Source organism: Plecotus auritus, assembly GCF_963455305.1.
Source record: "Plecotus auritus genome assembly, chromosome: 9".
NCBI lineage: Eukaryota > Metazoa > Chordata > Mammalia > Chiroptera > Vespertilionidae > Plecotus > Plecotus auritus.
The window spans coordinates 110744114-110765315 of NC_137783.1; the positions used below are offsets into that span (position 1 = coordinate 110744114).

Here is a 21202-nt window from a genome sequence, read left to right on the forward strand (position 1 = left end):
CAGAAATGAGACAAACTTGGATTCTACCCCAGCTCCAAAGTCTGACCTCTCCTTGGCCTGTCAGGTTCCCTGGCCTCATGCGAGGCTGCTGGGAATGGTTCCCTGGAGCTGTGGACAGGCTCAGCAGTTGCCTAGTCTTTTACTTACAGCCTAAGACGGCTTAGATTCCCCAGCCCCATTTCAGACCCACTGGCGCAGGAGTCAAGGGGAGCCTGGGAGCCGTGTTCACATGGACATATAATCTGTGTCATGCTCTATATTTACGCAGGAATCTGTACAGGATTCTAACATGTAGCTCTGGTTACAAAGCACTGGACTAGCACACCCCTTGTTTTCCTGATGAGGAAACAGCAGCCCCAACAGGCGGTGACCTGCTCGGGATACCATGGCAAATCAGTGGCAGCCTTGCCACCCCACTCTTCTGGGTCTCCGGGGCCTCCCTTCTGCACATGAGAGGGGGTGTCAGGAAACCCATGCAGCTGGGAAGCTCTTAGGTTGCTGGCAGGCCACCTGGGCTACTGATGGGGAGCAGTCATTTGGTGTTTCCATTTATTGACTTTAAAATTCAACATCCAAAGACAGTTAATACATGACTGTTTGGTAGCAAGAGAAACATAATTAAGACCTCAATGACCCACCCACCCCAAACAAAAACAGAACCAAACAAACCCCATCTGAAACCAGACCTTTGGAGCGGTAGCTGAAGCAGCGAGGGAGTTGGGGTTCAGACTGGCTCCTGTGGTCCAGGGGCAGGGGAGAGGCTGCCCTCAAGTGATTCCCAGGTGCAGAGGCCATGTCCAGCCCCTCAGCTTTGGGCATCTTTCCTGGAGGGGCTGCCCCTGGCAGGAGGGGTGTGAAGAGAGGGATTTGTGGTCAGAGTGAGGGGGCTCCTAGGTCCACCCTCCTAAGGTGACCACGTGTGCCAGTGCATGAGACACAGGGGCTGGGGGCAACTATGAGGAGAGCAAGGGCCTTTTCTCTTCCCTGCTCAGGCCAGCAGAGAGCCCTGTCCAAGGCCCCATCCGTGTTCCCAAGTTCAGAGACTACTGGAGGCACTGCCAACAAATGAGGAAATGCCAACGCCACGTCGCTGTCCCCGTCATCTTGCTCTGGGTGACTGAGGGGACTCGGTCCTTGGTCCTTGGCTCTGGATACTGGAGGGCGGCCCAATGGATGAGGCTTGGAAAGTGTGTGAAGAGGCAGTGTTTTAGTGCCCTGAACATCATGCAGTGTGTGTGTGTATGTGTGTGTGTGTGCACGCACGCGCACATGTGTTTAATGAGGGGGAGTTGGTCCCTCCAGGAAGGCTTGGTTAGGGTCCTGGGTGGCCCCCCAGGGCAGGAATAGGTTTCTTTTCCTTCTGTCATTTCCTCCAATCACTCCCTGCCCTAGGTCATTGCATAAATAAGTGCTTGGGAAGGTACACATCTAAAAAGAAACATAAATACTGTACATGGGAAAGGATTCCATCCCCCAGCCCCAGAAAACCCTCCAAATATTGCACATGGCCCTTCCCAGCACCCTGGGGTCCAGGCCTCGCCGTGTCTTTGGTAGAAGCTCCAGGGACAGAGGTCTGGGTAGCCCTCATGCCCCCCCCCCCCCCCCAGCCCCCATCATGACCAGGAGCCCGGGAGCAGCCAGAGGGTCAGGAAAGGCCTTGGCCCACTGGCCAGCAGGTGTTCCATCAGGACCCTTCCGTGGAAATGGGAGGAGCCCATGCAGGCACAGGTGTGCCCTGGTTGGACACTCTGGGCAGTCTGCGTGTGGGTTAGGAAGAGGCAAGCAGGCTGAGGGCAGGTGGGTGGCCAAGTCCTGAGCCATTCTGGACAGGATCACACCCTCCATAGGAGGAGGTGGTTCGTGCTGTCATCGCGGCCCACGGTCTCGCTGCTGCCGCCGCCCCCACTGCTGAGTCGGAAGTCCTCATAGCCGTCGCCTCCACTGATAACCAGCATTTTTGGCCTGGCCGAGGGGGGTCCTCGGTGCCGAGGGGAGTCCCGGTGCTCCAGCGACGGCAGCTTCTCGGGGCCTGGGGGCAAAAGGGAAGGGTCCCTTAGGGCCTACGCTCCTGCACCCCAGAAGATAGGAAGAAAGACATGCACACTTCCCGTGGGAGATCCCACTACCTGTTAGCCAAGAACTTCCTGTTTGGAAAGAAGTGTCCACTTCCTGGCCGTAGACAACTTCCTACCTCCTGGCTGTACTTTTCAGGCAGAAGTGACTTAACGTCCCAGGGCCACGCCACTGGCTAGCTCTTGATCGCTGCAGATACTGTCTTCCTCGGACGGCTTCCTGCTTCCAATGCCCTTTCCTAGTAGGGCAGTCTGCACACAGACACCTCCTGCCCGGGCTGCCCTGCTCCTGACCCCTCTGCCACTTCCTTGGGACTATGGTTTCCTGCCCTGCCAAAGCAAGGCTTGGCTAATGGTTGCTTCCTTGATGTACAGCATTTCCTAATATGTTTCACTTTCTAATTTTCATCGTCCATTTCCTGTCCTACCTGCCACTCTATGTTCCGCTCTCTGGTGTCATTTCTATTTCCTGCTCTGCACATCACTTCCTGCCCCAAACAGACATCATTTCTAATCCTGTGTTATTTCCTGTTGTGTATGCCCCTGCCTGTGCCATATTCTAATTCTTAGCTTATAGTCACTCCTGTCCATGACACCTGTCTGGACAGAATTTTACACACACACACACACATACACACTTTCCTAGTAGATTGTACTTGGGGGTTTCCATAGCCTACTTCCATTTCTTACATTTTTTCCTCCTTCTTAACCCTCTTCTGGCAGGACAGGGGGAAGTCCTAACCCAAAAGTCCAATACCCCGGGGTGGGTAGGATACAAGACGCACCTGTGTCTGGGGGAGGTGGCGGGCTGGGGCAGAGCAGGTTAAAGCTGTCTGGCAGCTGGACAGCAGCCAGGAAACGGACGTGGCCAGTGTGTCCCTGGCCCAGGCCAGCAGGGCTGAGGGGTGCACGTGGGCAGCTGACGGTACTGGGAGAGGTGGGCATGGTGAGCACGACGCCGGCACTGGTGCCCACCCACAGCAGCTCTTCACACACCAGCAGCGCTGTGATCCGCAGGCAGGCAGCCTTGTGCTGCCGGATGATGGCGTCCGAGCCTGGGGTGGGAGACAGAGAGCTGAGGCCAAATCCTGGCCCTGGCCCTGGCCCTGGCTCAGCCTCGGGGATGGGGCGGGAAAGGCTCCGCGGGAAAGGAAGTGGTAGACTGAGGCCACTACCTGCCAGCATCCTGTGCACGGGAGGAGTGACATCAACCTCTGCCAGCTGCTCAAAAGTGTCTGGATGGTAGAGACACACATGGGCACTACCTTTCAAAGTCACCCACACGCCCAGGCTGGAGTCCACCATGCACGCCACGCTGCGGCTGGAATCCTGCCCCACGTAGAACGTGTGCTGGTGGGGGGTAGAGAGCAGATGGGTGACTGGCAGGCCTGCCTTCCCTGTCCCCTCCCTGTCTGTGCTTCCCTCTTTATACTCACACCAAACCTCCCCAGAAAGCCCACCCGATTGACAGCAAAGGCAGCTTGGCTCCTTGGTCTGGGTGATTAATCTATCTAAGCTTCAGGGGAGCCTCCCACTTAATCCTCAGACATTAAAATGGAGGTGCCCTTCCCCCATGACATTTAAGTGATTTGGCCTCTTCCTGGATACTTTTTATGCTGCCCCCCCCCCCCCCCCGCCTTTGTCCCATCTCCCTCTCTCGTAGGCCTGGCTCACCCTAAGTCTGTTCCCCCACATCCATCCCTATTGCTACCTCCAGCTGCAGGGTGTCAGGGTTGAGGACCAGGACTCGGTTCTGGCAGCCACACCATAGCCGCCCGCCCACAGACACCATCTTGGTGATGGGGCTCCCCTGAGCACCCAAGGTCACAGATTTGAAGTTTTGGGGGTCCCAGAAACGACCTGGAGTGAGAACGGGGTAAAGAAAACAGCAAATTCAGTTCAGTATTGCATTTCAGCTTCACCCTCTCCTGAAATGAGGTGCTCAAACTCACATCTCCAGACTCATGTCCCCAAGGCCCCAGCCTCCCTCAGGGGAGAGGCCCAACACCACAAGGGCCTCCTGGGGGCGGGGGAGGGTGGACACTCACCTGCTTCTCTTTGGTAGACCACAAGTTCCCCATTAGCCAGAGACACAAACACCTGGTTGTTCAGGTACCTAGGCAGGGATAGGAAGGGGAGTCAGGGGCTTAAGGAGACCCGAGCAGTCGCGTGGGGCCAAGGGAATCACAGACAAAATAACTATGGTTCCCGAGAGTCCACCTCTCCAGGTGAGAAAGCCCGAGTCTACAAGGAGTAGTGACTTGTCCACGGTCACACATGTGAGAGGCACAGCTAGCCTAAGGCCAGACCTCTGGCCTCAGCCTCCACAGAGGGACCCAAAGAGCAGGAGGACCCAGTGGGCAGGAGGACCTAGTGGGCAGGAGGACCCAGTGGGCAGGAGGACCTAGTGGGCAGGAGGACCCAGTGGGCAGGAGGAAGTCTGCAAGTGCAGCCGAGAAGGTCTGGACGGGAGGGCCCCGCGGGGCTTACAGGATGCAGGTCACCGAGGCCGCGTGCTGGAGCTTCATGCTGTTCCTGCGGTCACGGATGCTGTCGGAAGACTGGTACACGTGGACACTGTGGATCAGGGTGTGCACCTGTGACAAGTGCTGGGCACACCAGTCCCTGGAGTCATCCCTCCACCACTTTATCTCCGTATCTCCACCACCACCTCATCCTTGCCGGTGCCTGCTCAAGGTACTGAGGTCCCACAGCCTCCCTGTGGGTTTCAGACCCAGCGGCAGCCCTGGCTGGCAGTACCCCTGGGGTCTGAATCAAAGCCCTCTTGCTCAGGAAACAGTATGCTTCCCAAAGTGAGCAGCTCAGGGATCTGGCACTGGGACCCCAGCCCCTTCCGGGTCCCTACCAGCCATCCTCAGTGCCCAGCCACACGGAGCTCTGATAGGCCTCAGGGTCCACGCTCAGCAGGTCCTCGAGGCTGCCCCTGGTGAAGGAGCCACGGCTGGAGCGGCGAAGGGCTCGCCCATCCATTGGGCTGGTGCCGCAGGGGCCGCCAGGCCCGAAGGAGCCAGACAGTGGCAGAAAGCCAGGCTCCTGCTCCTCCTCTGAACTGGTCGTCTCTGCCATGGCCTCCTTGGAGCTGGGGGTCTCCTCATCTGAGGGAGACAAGGGTCTCTATCTCCACTGCCCTCAGCCAGGCCTGAGCCCTGATATCTTTCTGGGCCTCAGTCTCCCCTCAATGTATCCCTCTTGGCGATGTCCGTCCCGAGGGTCCTTCCGCAGCTGCTCTCCCCACCCCGAGGCCTCTGCATCAGCTCAGGCTCATTACCCTGCTGACAGCCCAGCACTACAGGCTCCTAGTCCCAGCCTGGCCCGCTCCAATCAGCCACCATCCCATGGACCAAGGGACCAGCCACTCCACACCCCACTCCATCTTCTCTAATTGTCAGTCATTCCAGCATCTGGCCTGACTGTCCCACTGTCCTCTGGGTCCCGTGTCACAGCCCCTGCCCACCTTGCAGCCCCCTTGCTCTGTGTGCCGACGTCCTGAGACTTGATTCCAGGCCTTGGCTAACTCGGGTCCCTCCTCACCCATCCGTACTCTTAGGCTGCCCCTCCTCTGGCGTCCACCCTGCCTGACAGCCCCACGCTGGGCACTCACTGCCAAAGCTAGAGGAGATGGTGGACCGGCTGGCCTGGCTCTGCAGGGTCCCGGAGGGGCTGGGCGAAGACTCATCGTCCGAGTCACTGTCAAAGGGCACCAATTCCGGGCGGGGATCACCCTCAGCAGGGCCTGGTGCCATCTCGAGGCCCGATCCGGCAATGGAGATGTGTAGGCAGGGCTGGGGCCCTGATTCTGCCAGCATCCCTGCTTCCTCGTCTGCAGCCTCGACTTCCAGTTCTGGCCCAGCAGGCTCAGGTGCTGACTCCTGGGGGGTCCTCAGTGATGCAGGCCGCTCCCTGGGAGACCAAGGGGTGGGGATGAGAGCCCCCAGGAGCCCAAGCTCAGCCCCACTCCCTGGCAAGCCCCCACACCATGGACACACTCTCAAGGCCCCACCTACATCCTAGGAACACACCCACACCCACACGGAGGGACCTCGGTGTGTTGAAGGTAGGAACTCAGTCCTACATCCTAGGAACACACCCACACCCACACGGAGGGACCTCGGTGTGCTGAAGGTAGGAACTCAGTCCAGCAGCCCTGCCCACTGTGGGCCTCACCGTTGGCAGTGGGGCTGTAGGCCTGGCACTGCCCCAATGCAGAGGATGCGAGCGGAGCAGACGGCGATGCAGGCCTCCACGTCAGGCTCGGCACGCAGGCTCAGCAGGCACACCTGGCCCACGTAGCCATCACTGTTGCACACCCACACCTCCGGCGCAGGCTCTGGGCAGCTGCTCAGGGTTGGGGCCGCACAGGAGAACTGCAAACACCCACCAATGGGGGAGGCAAATGGCGGAATCGCTGCTAGCCCCCAACAGCAGGACAGGGAGGCAGGCCCACATGGGTGTGTATGGATTCCCAACACAGATAATGGGAGCAGTTGCAATATTCAGGACATGTATGTAATACAAAACAGAAACACATGAACACGGCCTGGCTTTGAACATGTGCACCCATGGGACCCAGGTACCTACACATACCTGCATGCCACTGCGTGTTTTCATGATGGGGATGGCCTTCAGGAACTCTGGGTCTAGGCAGCTTTTGCTGGATGCTACAGTGGAGATGGACAGACAGACAGACACTGCTTAGCATACACCTCATCCTGGTTCCTACCTTGCCCATTTCCCTCCTCCTCTGCCCCTCAGGGTCTCTCGAGGGAGAATGAGGCGGATGTGAATTATGCCCTGCTTGTCCCTAGCCTTATGCAGGAGATAGACCTAGATGTCTCTAAGAATCTTCTAAGCCATGGACCTTGAACAACAGCTTTCCGTGACCCAGGCTTCTTCCAAGTGTGTGTAGAGACAAGGAGTTCTTGCCATGCACTCCCACAACGGGGCCCCTGACTTAAGCTGACCCTATCCGTGGAATCCCCTCCCTGCAGGGAGGCCCTGGGGGAGCCGTTTCACTGCAGGCAGCTAGTCCACCTTCCCACCGCAGGGACTGGAGCACAGGTTGACAACGTCTCAGACAGCCATGAGGTGCTGCCCACTGCCCACTGTCTGGAGGTTCTGGGAGGAGGGCGCCAGCATGGGCCCCGGCTTACCCAGTTTCCTCTTGGCCTCATCGAAGGCCTGCTCAAAGCCAAGGCGGGCGTCAGGGTGGGGGAACTCGAAGATGAAGGAGTCCGTGCCCTCGGGCCGCGTGGTGCACAGCTCCAGCTTGGTCGGGGGGAAGGAAAGCGCATAGCACAGCGCCTGCTTCTCGGACAGGTCCCGGTGCATGGCGGCCGAGAGGTCCCGAAGCACGTCGTCCAGGCTCTGTACGGGGAGAGCCCAGGCCTCAGGCCCTAACATCTCGCCACAGCCTGCTCCTGTCCTGGGGATGATGATGGGGACCTGCCTCTCCCTCCCACAGAAAATGGGACTCTATTGCCCCTCTTAGCCCAAGAGGAAGTCTGCATTCCCCCCACAGACAGGATGTCCCTCTCTCCTCCCTCAGCTGGGATGGAACTGTGTCTCCACCTCAGGCTTGGGACACGCTACTTCCCGCTGATGAGGTGAGGCTGTGTTTTCCCTCTTAGATGAGTGACAGGGATGTCCTCTCCCTCAGACAGGATCAGGGAATCCCCGCCCTCAACTGCAGGCAGCCTCAGGCAGAGGACACAGACCTGGTGGGGGAAACCGAGGCTCTCAGAGAGCTTGCTCATCTGGCTCAGGGTGGTCAGGTCCTCATCTAGGCGGCTGATGGCCTTCTGGATGTTCTCCCGATTGGTGGCTTGGGTTGCTCCTAGTGGGACAGAGAAGGCCACGGACAGATCCAGAAACAGACAAGGTCAAGCTTGGAAAGGCACCCCTCCCCTCATCGCACGACTTGCAGCTGGGTGCGGGGAGTGGCCCAGCAAACAGTAAACCCTAAGTGCCCAGGAATAAAGCTAGCTGGCAGTTCGCAGAGAAGCCCCAGGCCTGGGGGCAGGGGACTGGGCCTAAGAGCTACACAGCACAGGGTGCTGGGCCCTGGAGAGCCCCCTGGAAGAGCACAAATAAAGAGCAGACGGCCCTGCAGATCATGTGGCACCAGCTGACAAACTGGCGGGTGCAGCGGTGCAGCTGCCCACGGGGAGTCCGACGTGCTGACTACGGGACTCAGCCTCCACAAAGGAGGGGCAACGAGCTGACGCCCTGGGTTTCCCTGGGCCTCGACTGCACCTCACCACTGCCACGCCGCCGGCCCAGAGGCAGCTCAGCACCCACGCCCCGCGCTGCCTGGCTGGGGGTGCACGTGATAGCAGTGGAGTGTACTAGACCAGTCGGGGCTGGGAGACCCCCTGCTCCTTCAGAGAGAAACGTCCCACAGCTCTCACCGTATGTTTTCTTCCGTATGACCCTGCCCCACGCCTAGCCATAGCTGATTGGACCAGGACTGGACGCTTGACCTAAAGACAGTCATTTTATCAGTTGGCCTGTTCCCTCATGAGAAGAGACGAAGTGGGCCAATAACCAGCTTGGATTCCTACACAGGGGCCTATGTGGGGCAGGCCTGGGTTCACCTAGGGGCTGATCAAGTCCCTTCCTCACCTCGGGGACCACCCCAGGTGGTCTGAACTGCCTCCAGGCCAGAGGTGCCCACACCACCATTCTACACCAACCACCTCACTGAATAAGGTGAGCTGGGGATCCTGGAGCAGCAAGGCCAAGCTCTGAGCTGAGGGAGAAAGGCCGATCAGAAAAGGGCATGGTGGATCATGGGAGTTATAAGGAAGCAGAGAAAGCTGAGAGCAGTGAGGAGAACAGGGAGAGGGAGACAGAGAGACCGCTGGAGCAGGTCCATAAAGCCACCTCAGCTCCAATAGTCTCAGCCCCAAACAACACGATCTTTCCAACCAGCCTTTTGCTTGCACTGACCTGAGGATCCTTGAGTGAGTCTATGTTCCCTGTGCACAGAACTGCTGGGCCAGAACTGTGCCCCATCACCTACACGGGGTACTTCAAGGAGTCCATCGATGGCTAATAACAGGATGTCTGTGATCCCTGCACCACCCGGCCCAGCCCCGCCTACGTCAGAAGGTGTCTTCGTGGACAGGTCCTGGTCTGGCTCGGTGGATGCCAACCAGAGCCTGTGTGTGCCAGACCCCTTATACTGGATGGGAAAGTAAGGGCCCAAAGCAGAAAAGCAGATGGACAGGCAGCCAGCCTGGCCACAGCTCACACCCACCAGGGGGGCTTCTCAGAAGAGGACCCTAACCCCCAAAATTCCGGAGGCAGCCCCACCTTTGATGATGTCTGTGTCTTCCAGCGGCAGCTTCCACAGCAGCTTGTATTTGCTGGCCGTGTCAATGACGCTGGCTGCCGTGTACCTGTGGGGAGCCACGGGGTGCTCAGGCCAGGGCAGGGGAGTGGGCCTGGGGAGGGACAACGGCTCCCACTTCCCCACCCCCACCCCCACCCTGCCCCACCCAGCCACTCACAGACTCATGGAGCTGCGCCGCAGGGAGCCTGACTTCCGCTTCAGGGTGGTGCAGACGATGAGGTCAGTGAACAGAAAGAGGGACCGGTCCTTCTTGCCACCGACTGCCTTCTGTGGGGCCCGAGGCAGGATTCAGGCCCAGAGGCCCACCCTCCTGCCCACAGTGCCCCAGGGGACAGTCAGGCCCAGGGAGGGGTGAGGACTCTCCCCCAGCTGCCCCAGGCAGAGGCAGAGTTGGGACTCGACCCGGGGCTCCTGTTGGGGTGAAGAGCAGGGACAGCCATGGGCAGCGGGTATGAGCAGACGTGTGAACGAAGTGGGGTGGGACTGGGGACAAGCACGCAGACAACAGGACACTTCTTACCACTTCAATGACCATCTCCTGCCTCAGGAACCGCCGGTGTGGGGCCTGGAGCTGTGGGACAGGAGGACCGGTGTCTTGCAGCTAATTATTAATCCTCACCCCATTCCCAGACCCTGTGGGCCAGGCCAGTGGAAGCAACACCCATTCCCTCTCCCGGCGCCGTCAGGCCTTAGACACGTGGCTAGAGGCAGAAGTGGAAGAGGAAGGGCGGACACCGCTGTGGACGTGAACACAGCCATGTTCCAGGTGATAACAGATGGACAGAGGCATGGGCAGGGTGGGGCGGGGCTGCACGCACATCCTCCATGCCCTCGATGTGAGCCTCAATCTCCTGCAGTACGCGGGCGTGCCGCTCTGCCTCCTCCGCACTCCGCACGCCCTTGTTGATGCGTTCAGCCACCTGCTTGATGTTCCGCTGTGCATCCAGCAGGAGCGGGTGGTCCGGGTGGTCCTCAGGGGTGTGCTTCAGGAGGTCCTGGGGTGGCAACAGGGACCAGATCTGTCTGCTTAGCTGCCCTGCTGGGCCCGGGCCCCACACTGACTCTGCAGCAGGAGGGACTATGGGCAGATGTCACAGAAAACTTCCTTTCTTACCCAAGCCCTGGGGACCCAGCCTCAGAGCCCCAGGCATCCCCACACACCTCCAGGCCTTACCCACCTTCACCAGAAGCTCATAACGTGGGATCCGTTGCACGGGCTTGATCATGAGGTCGGACAGCGCCTGCTTCTCCTTGTTCTCACGCATGCTTTGCTGAAACCCCAAACAGGGCGGATGGGCAGCTGCGTGAGGTATGACACGCAAAGAAGAGACTATCCAGGGACCATTCCCCAGGAAGCCCCTCCAGCTCAGCCTGAGGGCAGAAGTTGACCCTGGCTAGGGTTGTGGTGCCCAGGCTGGGAACTCCTGGGGTCCCCAAAGCTGGTCCAAGGTGAGGGTGGCTTCCATCCCCCAGCCCTGGCCCACGGTACCTCTAGGAACTTGAGAAAGGCAGGCCTCGCCTCCTTAGCCACACGCACAGCATCCTTCGCGTTGAGAAAGTTATCAATGTAGGCAGAATAGATGTTGACCAGGACATCCTTGGAGAACTGTGGGTGAAGACACAGGTTGGGGACCCTCAAGGTGTCCCTTACTCCACCTCACCCTGTCCTGGTTTCCACTGATTCAAGAGTCAACATTCCTTCATTGATACAGTCCCTGAGAGATAAGGATGTGCTCTTGTGTCGTGTGTACATCAGGGGTCCTCCAACTTTTTAAACAGGGGGCCAGTTCACTGTCCCTCAGACCGTTGGAGGGCCGGACTATAGTTTAAAAAAAAGACTATGAACAAATTCCTATGCTCACTGCGGGCCCTGGACGAGTCGGCTGCTAAGCAGGACAGGCAGCGGCACCCGGCGGGCCGGATAAATGTCCTCGGTGGGCCGCATGTGGCCCGCGGGCCGTAGTTTGAGGACCCCTGGTGTACATGCTGTATGTGTGACTGTGTGATTAGGTGTGTGCACAGACATACACACGTGTATCTTGTCTGCATGCATGTCTGTCCATGTGCCTGGATGTGTGCTGTGAGCTCAGACCAGGTTCTCTCACTTTCAACGGGGCACTTCTATCCCTGGGTCTCCAATTCCACCAAGTCCAGGCAGGCAGGTCTCCCTCCTCCCTCTCCTCTGAGCAACACAGGCTTGTTCTAGCTGCTTGGCCTTTGCTCATGTAATTCCCTCCACCAGGATGCCCTGCCCCTCCCAACCCCACCCGTCCTCAGGGCTGGGCTCCAGCTCTCCTCCTCCAGGAAGCAGCTCTGCCTGGAACTACACCTGGTCTCTGGCCTCCCCTGATCCTCAGGACAAGTTTTCCCTCTCCAAGAAGGTAGCTGCCCCCATCCCACCCAATCAAGCCCCGCTCAGGGAAAGGCACACAGCTGGTGGCTAATACCTGTTGCTTGGCTGACAGCTGGGCTAAATGTTGGGGTTCTTGGTCAGAAGCCCTGGCTGGGAGTTGGGACACCCGGTTCCTGTGTCAGCTGCACTATGGATGACGGGGCGACCTGTGGTGGTGTTTCTGGTTCTCCTCTGAGCCTCCAAGCCCATGTGCCCTGCCCATTCCCAACTCCCCAGGTGTGCCTCAGGGTGGAGGCTGAAGCAGCTCAGGAAGGAAGACTGTCCCCACAAACTGCCCCACATCCTGGGACAGAGCACCCTATGCTGACCCCTCCCTGGAGGCAAGGGCTCCTTTTGCACCCCATGGTCAGCATCAAGACCGGCTGGTGTGGCTCAGTGATTGAGCATCGACCTGTGAACCTGGAGGTCAGGGTTCAATTCCCAGTCAGAGCACATGCTCAGCGTGTGGGCTCCACCCCCAATGTGGGGCGTGCAGGAGGTAGCCAATCAGTGATTCTCTCTCATCCTTGATGCTTCTATCTCTCCCTCTCCTTTACTCTCTGAAATCAATAAAAATATAGAAAAAAGAAGATCTGAGTGGCACTGAGGGTGGTGATGGGCTGGAGATGTCAGCACTCAAGCTGGGGTCCCATCACCGCCAGACCAAGGTTCTCATCACATCCGTTTCAGGTCAGCAGAGACCCTCTAAGACCTTCTCACATCATCACAAACACATCCACATCCCATAAAAATAGATGTTCTTTTGTTTGCTGGTACAATTTTTAGAAGGAGTTTTACAATTTTGCTTCTTCAAATTATTTGGCTCTGAGTAACTCATTTGCATTTGACTATAATCTGTTCATCATCATCATGCATTCTTGGATATTCTGGCAAAATAACAAATGAATTCTAAATTTAATAAAGAAAATGGCATGTTATGTTTTACAAACATTTGGTTAAATACTTATTAGTTTTGCTTTTTTAATGTGTTTTTTAAAAATTGATTTTAGAGAGAAGGAAAGGGAGAAGGAAAGAGAGAAACATCGAGAAACATCGATTGGCTGCCTCCTGCACTCCCCCTACTGGGGATCAGGCCTGTAACCCGGGCATGTGCCCTGATCTGGAATCGAACCAGAACCTCCTGGTTCAAGGATTGATGCCCAGCTGGCATCTTTTTGAGTTTTGAAGCAATCTCTTTTCAAAGGTCCCAGTCTCTAATGCAGCATCTTTTTTTTTTTTTTTTTTTTTAATGAGCATTTATTTGAGCCAAACTGATGACATATGGCAGGGAGCAGGATCTCAAATGCTACTGCAGAATCTTGGGAAGCGTGAAGGCGGAGGGTGAAAGGGAATACAGGGTGGGACAGAGCATGAGCTCTGGAACCACGTTTCTGGGGGCTGAATCCTGCACCACCTGCTCACTATGACTTTGATCAGGTTATCTTATTTCTCTACCACAGAGCCATCAACTTTAAATTCAGGGTAATAATACCACCTTCTTCCTAGAGTTTTTGATAGATACAAAGGGGGGCAAAAGTAGGTTTACAGTTGTTCATATGGAAAATAATACAATAATTAATAAAACAAGAATAAACTCTGTTCATGTACTCACAACTGTAGATCTACTTTTGCCCCACCCTGTATACTGTATTTAGACTAATGCCTGGCACCTATTAAATGCTAAATAGTTAGCTATTATTGAAATATCTGATGGAGAAAAGAGCTAGTCAAGGTAGGAGTTGAGGTTAGGACTAGCATCCCTTTGAGGTCTGGGGCAGCATCGGCACCAATTCAGGGTCAGCAACCGGGGATCAGGTCAGTGTCTGGTTGGGATGGGCGTCCACACCGAAGTCCATTCAAACCCTGGGATTGGGCAATGTCCAGGATCAGGTCAACCCAGGGTCTGCAGTCAGTGCCAGTGTCTGGTCACGTTCTGGGGTTATATCTGGGATCAGAACCATTGCCCAGGTGAAGTGGAGTGAGGTGGGGTGAGGGGCTCACAGTAGCAGCCGGCCCTGTCCAGGAGGGGCCTGAGGTTGTGAGGCTGTGGGGCTGCACTGTAGGCAGCAGGGCCACTCACCGACTGGATGAGCAGGTCTCCCACCTTCTGCTGGGCGTGCCAGGTCTGCACGCAGTGCCGCACCTGCTCCAGGAACTGCTCGTGGTGCTCCAGGAGCTCCGGGATCTGGTCAAAAATCTCGTCCACCAGCGATGGGTCACACAGCAAAGAGTTCTCTGGCTGCTTCAGTGGCTGCATGTAGCCCTGGGGGACCCATGAGGTCAGTGTAGGTCCCCTCAGAGATGGCACCCCAACCCTGTGGCATAGGTGCACACAGTCACCCAGGCCTGCAGCTCAGTGGCCCTGCCTCTTGGATCTCCCTCATTAGACTCAGATCTCTAGGAGGGAAATAGGAAGACCTATCCCCATGCCCCTCACTGCACAGCCCAGTGCCTGGCATAAGATGGGCGTGAGGGGCTCAAGAAAGGTTTGTTGGATGCATGAACCAAGAGAGCTTGGAGTGAGGAAAGCAAGAAGACTGGGCTCCCTGGAAGACCCATAGATACACACTAAGTCAGCAAATGTTTTACTGAGCATTTACTATGTGCTGGGCATCGTGCAAAGACTGGGCGACACCAGTGAACAAAAAAGAGAAAAATCCCTGCCCTGAAAGGGTTTATAATCTAGTCAGATAAAATACACAAATAAAATAAAATAATAAATAAAAGCAAAGCACATTTCATCAAATCTAAGATGTATCTTTAAGAAAAAATTTTACTGTCAATTAAATGATATGCATTCAATTATAAAATGAACCTTGATTTCAGAGATGCAAAAATGTGAAGAACGTGTCTTGGAACTGATTACCTGTGGATATCACATGATAAGTCAAAAGATGATAACTGCTGTGGGGGAATAAAGCAGGGAGGGCATGGGAGGCCAAATGGGAAGTTACTGGAGGCTGTTAGTGACACTATCTGAACATTATTTTAACAGTTTTCAGACCTGCTGATCAGTCTGTGACTAAACCTCCTATTTTTCACTTCAAATCTGCATTCAGTGGTGTTTCCTGAGCATAAACAGCCCTTGCTGGGTGGCTGGTGTGCTTGTGGAGAGGCTGCCCTCTACTGGCCAAGCTGTAACTGCAGGCCAAAAAACCCCTGAAAAAGTATATGTAACATTGTAATAAAATGTATATTAAACGTTATAAAAATCTGGCTTGTTTTGTAAGACAAATTCCAGAAAGTAAAGCTCAACAGAATCCTCTCACCTGGCTGGGATTCTGAAAAGTCCCGGGGTGATGGTGAGGAGACAGGCTGGCAGCCTTCCTCTCTCCACATGGGCCAGTCTGAGCCAGTGAATCTGACTCCTCTACCTCATGTAAGTGGAATCACACAGTGTTTGTCCTTTTGTGACTAACTTATTTCATTGAGCATAATGTCCTCAAGGCTGATGTATATTGTAGCATGTGTCAGAATTTCCTTCCTTTTTAAGGCTGAACAATATCCTGTTGTTAAGTACATACTCTCTGTGCACTTTTGCATCATCATTTGTCCTCCTATGTGGTCTGTCTGTCTGGTTACTGTTGGTCTCTGCCACAGACTGAGCTCCGGGAGACAGGAGCTTCTCTCTCACGCTCACTGCTGAACCACCCAGAGAATGGCGTGAAGAAGGTGCTCTGGAGGGAGTTGTGGAGTGAATTAATGAATACTTTGGATGTCTCCAGGGCTCTACCTTCTGCCCTTTACTCTCACTCTGCCCAGGTGACTTGAACAAACTCATCTTTAACTGTGAATGCCAGGCCCCACTTCAGCTAAGACCATGCTCTCCATCCTGGGCCCCAGACCCGCTTGTGCATCCCGGTTCCTGGGCTATCCTATTCCCACACTCCGTTTCTGAACCCAAGCTCACATCTTGCCCCACCTTTCCCAGGTGGGGCTCCATTAGTGCCTCAGTCACCAAGACTAGGGGCCCAGGCATCATGAGCTTCCCCACCTCACCCCCTACAGCCAATCAGTTACCATGCCTGGCCTGACCAACCCACCTCTTAAATGTCTGTCCCCAGCTCTCTCTCCCTGAAGACTCTGCCCTGGTCCTGGCTTCTCCTCCCTCGCCTGACCTCAGTGACCTTGATCTGGCCTCCTCTTCTGCTACCCACCTTCCCAAGAGTCACAGACTTTGTAAAGCACCAGTCATACTACACTCTGCCCCCGCTCAAAGCCCTCCACTGACTCCCCAAGACGCTCGACAGAGTCCAAACCCTCTTGCTGGTATTCAAGACCCCTACCATGTGGCCCCTCCTGGCTCCCTCAGCATCACCACAGGACCAACCCCTGGGCTCTGTACTGGCCACATGGACCACTGGATGTGCCAGGCTTCTCCTTATTGGACTTTGCACATGCTGTTCCTGCTGCGGAGAAGACAGTTCAGGAGGAAGCCAGCACATCCTCCAGGAAAATACGCTGATCCCATGACTCACAGTTGCCCCTTCGATGCTTCAGGAGTGCCCACAGAGTCAACTATGCCCCCAGCAGGACTGAGAGCTCCTGTGCAGGGGCTTGTCTCTCTTATTTATCCCTGTGTTTCCTGCCCTGGAGGGTCTCACATGCAGGAGCTTAATATTTCATTCCACTCAACAAATACCTTCTCAGTCCATGAATAAAATGGAGAAGGGGTACAGCGGAGGGCTTTACAATCTAAGCAGCCTAGGATCGGAGTCTGGGACAGTGCCGTGAAGGGAGCTCTGGGGGGTAGCATGAGTATGGAGCCTCTCCCGGGGGAGCCTGTCTGCCTCATGAAGGCCCTTTGTATTCTCTCCTGCCCTAGAGGGAGGCCCCTGGGGTAGTCGCCTGGAGGTTCTCTATGGAGGGTGGTGTGTCCCAGGGTCATTCCTCTCTACCTCTGACTTTGGCTCCCTGTCCACGAAATGGCAGCCTGAGAGGGCTGTGAGCCTCACCTGCATCAGGGTGCGCAGCGACTCCACATATGACTGCTCCGTGTCCAGCAGGGTCATGGTCACGTGCTTCCGCATGTCCTGGGGAACAGAAGGTAAAGGGTGAGCACTGCACCTGGGCCCAGGGAGCCCACCCACACCCTCTCCCTGGCCTTTAAGGTTTGCCACCACCCAAGGCTGCTGGCTGTCCTCCCAGGTGCCCTGGACCCATTATGCCAGCTCTCTGCTCACATGCTCCTATGGCAGGGAGGCCCCTGCCCTGCATCTCCCTGCCTCCCCAGAGTGCTCCTTGCTCTTCCAACCCCCTCCCATGGTTGTTTACTTTTGGGCTCGCCTACTGGGCTTCTGAGAAGGACTAAAAAAAAAATCAATAACTTCTCGCATTTGCAAAGGAGGATGCCTGCAGGCCATCCCCCACTCCAGCTGCCAATTCTGAAAACCCCACCTCAGGCTCAGTGCTGTGGGGTCAGACCCCACCTGGTTGGGCTTCCCCCTGAGAGTAACAACTGTTACCCCCTGCTACAGATGAAGACAAGATGGCCCAGAGAGATGAGGCTGGCCCCAAACGTCAGAGCTGGGAGGGGGCAGGATCAGATACTCTCAGACAAGGCTGGATCCCAGTTCTCTCAGTAAGAGGTTAACTGAGCCCTACTCTGTTAGGCATGTTCTAAGCATTATATATTATTTCATCTCTCTGACCACCCTGTGAGGTAGATGTTATTCTTCTTCTCATTTTAAAAATGAGGGAAAGGAGACCCAAGCATCAATGCCTCCATTCTGAAAATCTGAAGAATTGTATTAGAGTCCCTTCGGGATTTCCCAAACTCTGCACCCACACCCACAGGGACAGGGTGTGCATCCCTGTCAGGGCAGCCCCTATTCTGTGGGAAGACTTTTCTGGAAACCAGCCTGGGATGCCTCCCTATGTCCTACTTCCTGGGACTCACTTCCTACTGCCCTCACCAGCAATCCCTGTGCCTCTGGCCCACTCCTCCAGGAAGCCTTCCCACATGGCAGCAGCCCCAAAGCTCTTCCCAGGCAGACTCCACTCCAGGTCTCCTGTAAGTCTTTGGAGTGGTCCTGAGCAAGGCCCCTAATTCCTCTGGGTCCCAGGTCGCTGGGGCTTATTCTTCTGTCTCCACTCTCCCTCCAAGGCCTCAGCTTGCCCAGAGCATCTATTTACCTGGATCCTACCTCAGGATCCAGCTACCAAGGCCTGTGGATCTGAGTGCATGGGGCAATGCAAGCTGAGTGTCCTTGTCTGCAGCATCCCTCCAGTCCCCACCCCAAGGAGGCCCTTAGGGTAGGGATTCACCAGTGGGGCTGCCCTGGTCACTGCTGTGCCCAAGGTCTATGCCTGCTGAGCAGATCAAGCCCCAGGTCTGTCCTGCCTGCCTGTTCCAGCCACTGCTCACCCCTTTGGCTTGTGGTATGCCTACCTCAGATTACGCGCCCCCCTGCCCCGGCCCCCAACCTCTGACCCAGGGACTCAGGGGTTAGGCATGTCCTCAAACCTGTCCTATAATGAAGCACACTCAGAAAAGTGGGCTCCTGTTCTAGAAGATCTGGAGTGGGGTGGGTGCATGACACCCCCTTGGGCCCAGTGCTCTGATAGGTGAGAAGGCACCAGGCCCTGCCTCAGAGCCCCCAGCTTCAGACAGACCACCTATTCACAGTGCTTCTGAGACTGTTAAAAAAAATCAGAGCAGCTTGCAGTAGGAGGTAGCATGAGCTGGGCCCACCCTAGGATGGAGAGTTTGGGAGAGCATCAAGGCCCAAGGAAAAGCCCAGATCACGCCCCCTCCTGTCCCCTAGGGACATCTCAGCACTTCACAGATAAGGCCTCATTTCAGCCTCACACTCATAGTTCTACGACATAGGTACTGTCATCTTCACTTCCTATAGGTGAGGAAGTCAAGTCAGAGAGGTGACATGACTTGCCCAAGGTCACATAGCCAGAGCCCTGTCCTGCAAAGCCAGGACCAGCATCCCTTCAGCTGCCTCAGTCTGACTCTTAGGGCCCCAGCACCCGGAGTTCTTGCCCAGATTGACCAGCCAGCTGCAGGCCATGGGGTCTCCAGCTCAGACCTTACCAGCTATGAGACTTGGGTGGTTACCTAAGCACTTGAGTTTCCACATTCTCCTCTACAAAATGGAATAATACCTCCCTCTCAGAACTGTGAAAACAAAGATACAGGGAGAGAACAGCGCTCTCCAAACACACTGGGTCTGCAAGATCCCTTCCTCTTCCACCTCAGCGAGGCTATTTATCTATGTCCGTCTCCCTGCTAGGCAGAGGGCTCCCTGAGAGCAGGACCAGGCCTTAGAAGCACTTACTCCCCTGGCCCAGCCCTGCCAGGCTCAGCAGTGAGGGTCATGCAGGGAGGCCTCCTTAGGGAGGCAGGGCTGATGCTGGGCCATTAGGCCCAGACGCTGGGGCAATTCATGCAGGGAGGCTGACTTTGCGGTGCCTGCCTTTCCCAGCCTCCTCTCTGCTTAAAAGCACAGCAGGCTGTCACTCAGCTGTCAGGTAGAGGCACAGAAAACAAGGCCAGCTCCCTACCACTGCACAAACACCCTTCAGCACGTGCCCAGACACGGGTGAGTGTATGTGGGGGTGGGGGCTGAGGGGAAGGAGCGATGGGCAATGCAGCTGTCAAGCAGATCAGCGGGCCCACCTGTTCTGGGCGGGACAGTCCTGTAGGCCCTCTGAGTCCCTCATCCCTCAACAGCCCCAGCCCTAGCCCTTCACTGCCTGGGGCACTGAAGTGGGAAGGAGGTGGGGGCTGAAGGGGTACAGCAGGAAGAGGGGGGAGGGGGCTCCTCCTACCTGTGTGATTGGGATATCATGACCCAAACCCGAGACCCCAGTAAACATGGCATGAAGATAGAAACACATGTACGCAGAGAGAAGCCATAAAGGCCAGACACTCCACAAAAAGACAATAAATAGAGCCAAGTCACCCAGCTGAGAACCAGGGCCTTCAGCCCAAAGATGAGGTGGTGGAGAGAGAAACGTACAACACAGCACAGGAAGGAAGGCAGAACCACAGCCCCCACTGGAGTTGGGAGAGCAGGTCGACCCAGGCCCAGACACACAAAGCCGTGGACACAGCCCCTGAAGCCTCCTCATCCTCCTGAGGGAACCCATGCCGACCCAGGAAGGGAACAGCAGGACGCCTCCTGGGCCCAGGGGGTGCAGTGGCAGGGAGCGGACTTCAAGAGGTGTGGGCAAAACTGCCCCCTCACTCCTTTCAGCACAGACACACACACACACACCTGGAGACTCCCTCAGGCCTGGCAGGGAGGCTGGAAAAGCCACCCCTTCTTGAGCCTGTGGACCCAGAACACCCCAGGCAAGGGTCTCTCACTGCATGCTGACCCCCATCACTGTGTGAAGTACTACTAGGTCTCACTAAGGCTGGGTCTCAGGCCTCCCATCCCAGCTGAGTTTGCCAGCCCTTCTGCAATCCTAAGCTTGCATCCCGGTGGCACCAAACCTCAGTGCTCTGCAGCCACACCACCACTGCGGGGGCTCTCACATACCTTCAATCCTCCCTGCCCCCATCCCTTACCACTGAGCCCCCAAACCCGGGGTCAGGCAGCTGGTGTGTCTGATCCTATGTCGCCCGGTCCTGCGCCCCAGCATCTGTCCGTGTCTCCCTCAGTCCTGGGTCAGATGAATTTTAGGCCTTGGCCCAAGTTCCTGGCTGCCCCGCCCTCTCCCGTTACCTGGGCCTCCCCAGGTTCCTCAGCGTCTGCACCGCTGTTCTCGGCGGGCTCCCCGGAGGCGGCGGCCGGGCCCAGATCGCGCATGTCTTCCAGCGCGATGGTGAACTGGGCCAGGGTCTTCACCATCTGCAGCATACGGCCGACCTGCCACCCGGGCGGGGACGCCGGGGGTCGGCGGGGCCCGTCCCTCCCACCGTTGCTCCCTCCCTCCGAGGCTCAGCCCTGCCGCCGCGGTCACAGCGTCAGTTCGAGCGTCGATCTGATCGCTACGGCCTGGCCTGCCGCGGCGCTGTTACCTCCACAGCTCAGCCAACGCGCCCCGCAAGCCTGGCGCCAGCAGCGCCGGGGGCTGAAGGGGGCCGGGGGTGGGGGTGGGGCGTGGCGGGAGAAGTCCCGCCCTCTGGGCGCGGTCCCATCTCCCCCCAAACGCACAGGGCGGCCCAACCGGGTCTCTCACACGACCGTGTCCTGTCCAGCGGACTCATCACCTCTGAGCACACACAAGTCGGTGCACGCCCACGGACAAAGGCGAGTACACTTGGTGACGCACTTTTTGTCCACACCTGTACCCACGGAGGCACACACAGCGGCATGCACATACCTACACAGAACAGCCCACATACATGGAAACCTGCTCTCCAGCCTAGATGCGTATCCACGCGTGGGCGAGAGCCCAGAG

General features: G+C 56.6%; 1 protein-coding gene across 1 annotated transcript; it reads right to left on the reverse strand.

Annotated features, from left to right (window-relative positions):
- Positions 1-523: 523 nt before the first annotated feature.
- Positions 524-21015, reverse strand: ARHGEF17 (Rho guanine nucleotide exchange factor 17). The gene is made up of 21 exons (XM_080643018.1): positions 20524-21015; positions 16795-16872; positions 13920-14102; positions 10937-11053; positions 10626-10718; positions 10266-10442; positions 9968-10018; positions 9605-9714; positions 9408-9493; positions 7808-7926; positions 7244-7457; positions 6678-6751; positions 6258-6457; positions 5695-5993; positions 4939-5188; positions 4563-4649; positions 4121-4188; positions 3784-3932; positions 3248-3422; positions 2858-3127; positions 524-2029 (listed from the first exon to the last, which is right to left on the reverse strand). The coding sequence occupies exons 1-21, from the start codon at positions 20656-20658 to the stop codon at positions 1833-1835; spliced, it is 3132 nt and encodes a 1043-aa protein (XP_080499144.1). The 5' UTR covers positions 20659-21015; the 3' UTR covers positions 524-1832.
- Between the last annotated feature and the right edge of the window lie 187 nt (positions 21016-21202).

Excerpts from the sequence above, each read along its gene's own strand:
- ARHGEF17 (XM_080643018.1), bottom strand. The coding sequence starts at position 20,658 with ATGCTGCAGATGGTGAAGACCCTGGCCCAGTTCACCATCGCGCTGGAA. Across the intron at positions 7,927-9,407 it reads AGACACAGACATCATCAAAG|GAGCAACCCAAGCCACCAAT; the intron begins GTGGGGCTGCCT and ends CTGTCCCACTAG. Across the intron at positions 3,423-3,783 it reads CTGACACCCTGCAGCTGGAG|CACACGTTCTACGTGGGGCA; the intron begins GTAGCAATAGGG and ends ACCCCCCACCAG.